Source organism: Lithobates pipiens, unplaced genomic scaffold (assembly GCF_037356315.1).
Source record: "Lithobates pipiens isolate NorthernLeopardFrog02 unplaced genomic scaffold, aLitPip1_a1.2 Scaffold_25, whole genome shotgun sequence".
Classification (NCBI taxonomy): Eukaryota; Metazoa; Chordata; class Amphibia; order Anura; family Ranidae; genus Lithobates; species Lithobates pipiens.
Genome location: NW_027507787.1, coordinates 38,186,274 through 38,191,811, shown reverse-complemented (window position 1 = coordinate 38,191,811; position 5,538 = coordinate 38,186,274). Strand labels below are relative to the sequence as shown.

The following is a 5,538-nucleotide window of genomic DNA, read 5'->3' as shown; positions in this document are numbered from 1 at the left end:
TGAAAAAAAAAAAACGCATTATTTTTTACTTTTTGTTATAATAAATATCCCCCAAAAATACATAAAACAATTTTTTCCCTCAGTTTAGGCCGATACGTATTCTTCTACATATTTTGGTTAAAAAAAAAAAAAAAAAAAAAATCGCAATAAGCAAATATTGATTGGTTTGCGCAAAAGTTATATTGTTTACAAAATAGGGATAGTTTTATGGCATTTTTATTAATATTTTTTTTTTTACTAGTAATGGCGGCGATCAGCGATTTTTATTGTGACTGCGACATTGCGGCGGACACATTGGACAATTTTGACCCATTGTCATTTATACAGTAATCACTGCTATATAAATGCAACGATTCCTGTGTAAATGACACTGGCAGCGAAGGGGTTAACCAGTGGGTGGCAGTGTAGGGGTTAAGTGTTCCTAGTGGTGTGTTACTAACTGTGTGTGTGTGTGTGTGTGTGTGTGTGTGTGGGGGGGGGGGGGGGGGGTGGGCTTTCATTTAGTGAACACTGATCTCTGCTCCAATCACATGGAGCAGAGATCAGCGTCACTAGTTGCTAGGCAGAATGGGGAAATGCTGTTTACACTGCATTTCCTCCATTCAGCCGCCTCGTGAGACGATCGCGGGTATGCCCACGGCGATCGAGTGCGCCGCCGGTGGCATGCTCACGATGGCAGGGTGGCATTGAAGATTGGATGTGACTGTGCGCCAATATGCCTGCCCGTGCCATTCTGCCGACGTACATCGGCGCGCGCCGGTCGGGAACCAGTTAATCTCCATTAAGCCCCAGATCAATAATAACAGCTGTCTGTGTTTACATATATAATTTTTGCAGTGTACTACAATTTGTTGTAAAAACAAGATGGCAAAGAGGCATGTTAAAAGATGCCCACATGCTCATAGCTTAACTTTCATGTTTAATCTAAACCGATACAACTACTGTATATATCTACAGTGCCTTGCGAAAGTATTCGGCCCCCTTGAACTTTTCAATCTTTTGCCACATTTCAGGCTTCAAACATAAAGATATCAAATTTTAATTTTTTGTGAAGAATCACCAACAAGTGGGACACAATTGTGAAGTGGAACGAAATCTATTGGATATTTTAAACTTTTTTAGCAAATAAAAAACTGAAAAATGGTGCGTGCAAAATTATTCGGCCCCTTTACTTTCAGTGCAGCAAACTCACTCCAGAAGTTCAGCGAGGATCTCTGAATGATCCAATGTTGTCCTAAATGACTGATGGTGATAAATAGAATCCACCTGTGTGTAATCAAGTTTCTGTATAAATGCACCTGCTCTGTGATAGTCTCAGGGTTCTGTTGAAAGCGCAAAGAGCATCATGAAGACCAAGGAACACACCAGGCAGGTCCGTAATACTGTTGTGGAGAAGTTTAAAGCTGGATTTGGATACAAAAAGATTTCCCAAGCTTTAAACATCCCAAGGAGCACTGTGCAAGCGATCATTTTGAAATGGAAGGAGTATCAGACCACTGCAAATCTACCAAGACCTGGCCGTCCCTCTAAACTTTCAGCTCAGACAAGGAGAAGACTGATCAGAGATGCAGCCAAGAGGCCCATGATCACTCTGGATGAACGGCAGAGAACTACAGCTGAGGTGGGAGAGTCTGTCCATAGGACAACAATCAGTCATACACTGCACAAATCTGGCCTTTATGGAAGAGTGGCAAGAAGAAAGCCATTTCTCAAAGATATCCATAAAAAGTCTCGTCTAAAGTTTGCCACAAGCCACCTGGGAGACACACCAAACATGTGGAAGAAGGTGCTCTGGTCAGATGAAACCAAAATCAAACTTTTTGCCCACAATTCAAAACGATATGTTTGGCGTAACAGCAACACAGCTCATCACCCTCAACACACCATCCCCACTGTCAAACATGGTGGTGGAAGCATCATGGTTTGGGCCTGCTTTTCTTCAGCAGGGACAGGGAAGATGGTTAAAATTGAGGGGAAGATGGATGCAGCCAAATACAGGACCATTCTGGATGAAAACCTGTTGGAGTCTGCAAAAGACATGAAACTGGGACGGAGATTTATCTTCCAACAAGACAATGATCCCAAACATACAGCAAAATCTACAAAGGAATGGTTCACAAATAAACGTATCCAGGTGTTAGAATGGCCAAGTCAAAGTCCAGAACCTGAATCCAATCGAGAATCTGTGGAAAGAGCTGAAAACTGCTGTTCACAAACGCTCTCCATCCAACCTCACGGAGCTCGAGCTGTTTTGCAAGGAAGAATGGGCAAGAATTTCAGTCTCTGTGCAAAACTGATAGAGACATACCCCAAGCGACTTGCAGCTGTAATCGCAGCAAAAGGTGGCTCTACAAAGTATTAACGCAAGGGGGGTCGAATAATTTTGCACGCCCCACTTTTCATTTTTTTATTAGTTAAAAAAGTTTCAAAAATCCAATAGATTTCGTTCTACTTCACAATTGTGTCCCACTTGTTGGCGATTCTTCACAAAAAATAAAAATGTTATCTTTATGTTTGAAGCCTGAAATGTGGCAAAAGGTTGAAAAGTTCAAGGGGGCCGAATACTTTCGCAAGGCACTGTATATTTGCCCATATTGGCCATTTCCTGGGTAAAGATCTGTATGTTATTTAAGATCTTTCACAGTTCTTTGGGATCTGTGAAAAGTGTCACTCTGTTATGCAAATGCCAATTCCACTACCCAACATCAAGCACAGGGCACCTCTTTCCTGCATATCACTTTGCTCACTATGGCGAACGGCATCAAGGAGATGTGTATTGACTGATGGGACCACATCTTTGGAGTGATGAAACGTGTAGGGAGGAGCGACGTTCTGATGTCACCGCGTGCTATGCCAGTTCCGGAAGCTACGGGCGGTAGTTGTGGGCCAGGTGGCTCTTGTATATTTTATGGCCATTGTGAAATCCGGATAATGTGAGTGTTGCCTGATACCCCGCGGCTGCAAGTGAAGTGATCGTATTTCCTGCCATCTTGTGTGACAACTTGGGCGATTATTATCGCGCTTCTGGGTCCCATATAATAGGGACCTAGAGTTCTGGTAAGCGGCTAAGAGTGGATTGGTGGTGGTACTTGCTACATTTCACAGCACTTTTTCCGAAAAGGGTGTATGTTGAATTTACTACAGAGACTCTGCTGACACTTCTTGCATGTACTTTTCAAGCTGGAGATTGGACAATTTATATGAATTATAAGTTGGTCAAACTTGTTAAGTATATATATTTTTTTCCACCAAAAATTTTTTTTTCACAATATTTTTTTTCACAAATTTATTCAATTATTTATAAGTAATTTATTAACGTGGAGTTTTTCATGTTGATTTAAATTCTTCATCACTATGGATTATGTTTTAGGATATTGGGTATTAATTTGTATGTTGATATAGAAATTAACATATTTTTTCTATCACATTGTATGAAATCTGGGTTTTTACTTATCAATTATTTTTAACACTATCAAGGTGTGGGTGATTTTGATTAATTTGAGTCAGTATTTAAAATAATTTATTTTACACGTATTAGCACGGCTTTTTGTATATGGATTACTTTAAAATTTACCAGTTTCATAATAAAAAATAAAAAAAAGCGAAGGCTAATTTACCCAGAATTAGAAGACATTAACTCTGTTATTTTGTTAATATGCCTAAATTTAATAGTTTTCTGGTAAAAAGCATTTTAAAGTACATAATGAAATAAATGTTACAACATGATATTATCCTTTGGCCTTAGGATTTTCGAAGTGACAAGTACTGCCTTCTGAATACCATCTTCACCGCTTTTCCAGTTTTTTGAACTTTGCTTCTGCAGAAAAAAAGAAAGATACATTGATGATCAAGTAATAAATGCTCTGGGATAGATTTACAAAAGGGGCACACAAGGCTGATTTTCCCACAGTTCTCATGCTCCCATTGGCAACAGCAATAGATTAACAATCACAATTGTGCAATTACGAAAATTGTGCAGTAAAATCAGTTGAATACAGATACTGCACACATTTTCATAGAAATCTCCCGGTGTGATTTTTAGCGCTTATCAGATGACGCTGTCCTGAAACCACTAATATGTGCCCGATAGATACTCGCATATCTATCAGTAATATACTAGCCAAACATGTGAAAGACTAGCTACGTACTAGATATTCAGAATGTGCTACAACCACATTCTCTGCTTTTTGCAGGGTTTATGAAACATTCAGGCTGGGCTCACACTATCTTTGCATGCATGGGGTCCGGTGCATCCCCACTATCTCACAGCAGGGGTCCCCGTTCACCACTTCAGGTAGGATTTCAGCCCAAATTTTTGGCTGAATTTGGACGTGAAACTGACCAAAAGACATATAGGACCCCCGTGCAAATTCACACCAGAGCCGCATTGGACATATGTGAACAGGCTCCATAGAGAATCGGTGAACCTACTATTGCGAACTGGATGCGGAGGGAATCCGCATCCAATAGTGTGAACCCAACCTAAAGAATGTGGGCTTCTACATTAGTGCATGTCAAACCTAATGCTACACTTCTTAGCTGCTCTATTTTGGTATGCATGGGCATGCCACAGTCGTATATCGGAAAACGTTATCAGCCCTGCCAAGTTCTCCTCTGTGGGCTAGATATCTTCCAATGTCATGGGGAAGATTAAATGGGGAGGTTATGTATAGTCATAACATGCCTCCTGCCCTAGGGTAACAATGCTGCTCTTAGGAGATGGTACAATGAGCAAGCATAGCCACCCCTGGACAGGAAGTGTGTTACTATTTGGATCACCAGGTTAAAAAAAAAGAAAAAAAAAAAAAAAAAAAAAAAAAAAAAAAAAAAGGAGGTTATAAAGCCTGAACAAAAATAAATAAATAAATAAATAAATAAATAAATAAATAAAATGCAGCTACCACATCTAAAGGATTAGAGAATTTAAATAGAATACATTTGTTCTAGCCTAATCCTAACTCCAACAAACAACACTAATAATAGTATATAAATCAACAAATAAAAAAATAATATAAATGTGCAGAACAAATCTCCCGCAAGTGATTGATGAATAACTTGTACACATAAAAGGAAATAAGAACATCCAACCACCACCAGGTCGTCTCATAATATATATTAAATATCTTTTTCACACACAATTTTTAATTTGGTGAATGTTGGGTAGCTCGCAAGATTTTTCTTTTTGCATTACTAATAGTACCCTTTGTTTCAGCCTGATCTAACTTTGTCACCTAAACTTAAAGGAAATATCTGCCCTAGCTTAAAGTATTTGTTAACCACTTCAGCACCGGACCATTTGGCTCACCAAAGACCAGAGCACTTTTTATGATTTGGAACTGCGTTACTTTAACGGACAATTGTGTGGTCGTGCGACGTGGCTCCTAAACAAAATCGATGTCCTTTTTTCACCACAAATAGAGCTTTCTTTTGGTGGTATTTAATCACCTCTGCATTTTTATTTTTTGCGCTATAAACAAAAATAAATATAAAAAGTAGCAATATTTATTGACTGGTTTGCACAAAAGTTATAGCATCTAC

The 5,538-nt window shown here is 39.2% G+C and overlaps 1 protein-coding gene across 3 annotated transcripts in view; it reads right to left on the bottom strand.

The window, feature by feature from the left end:
* Positions 1 to 3,642: 3,642 nt before the first annotated feature.
* Positions 3,643 to 5,538, bottom strand: part of BLOC1S2 (biogenesis of lysosomal organelles complex 1 subunit 2) — a 47,904-nt gene continuing 46,008 nt past the window's right edge. For all 3 annotated transcript variants that reach the window (XM_077454270.1, XM_077454269.1, XM_077454268.1), the window contains exon 6: positions 3,643 to 3,817. In XM_077454270.1, coding sequence (XP_077310396.1) covers positions 3,786 to 3,817 — 32 coding nt within the window. In that variant the 3' untranslated portion in view covers positions 3,643 to 3,785. The remainder of the gene's footprint in view (positions 3,818 to 5,538) is intronic.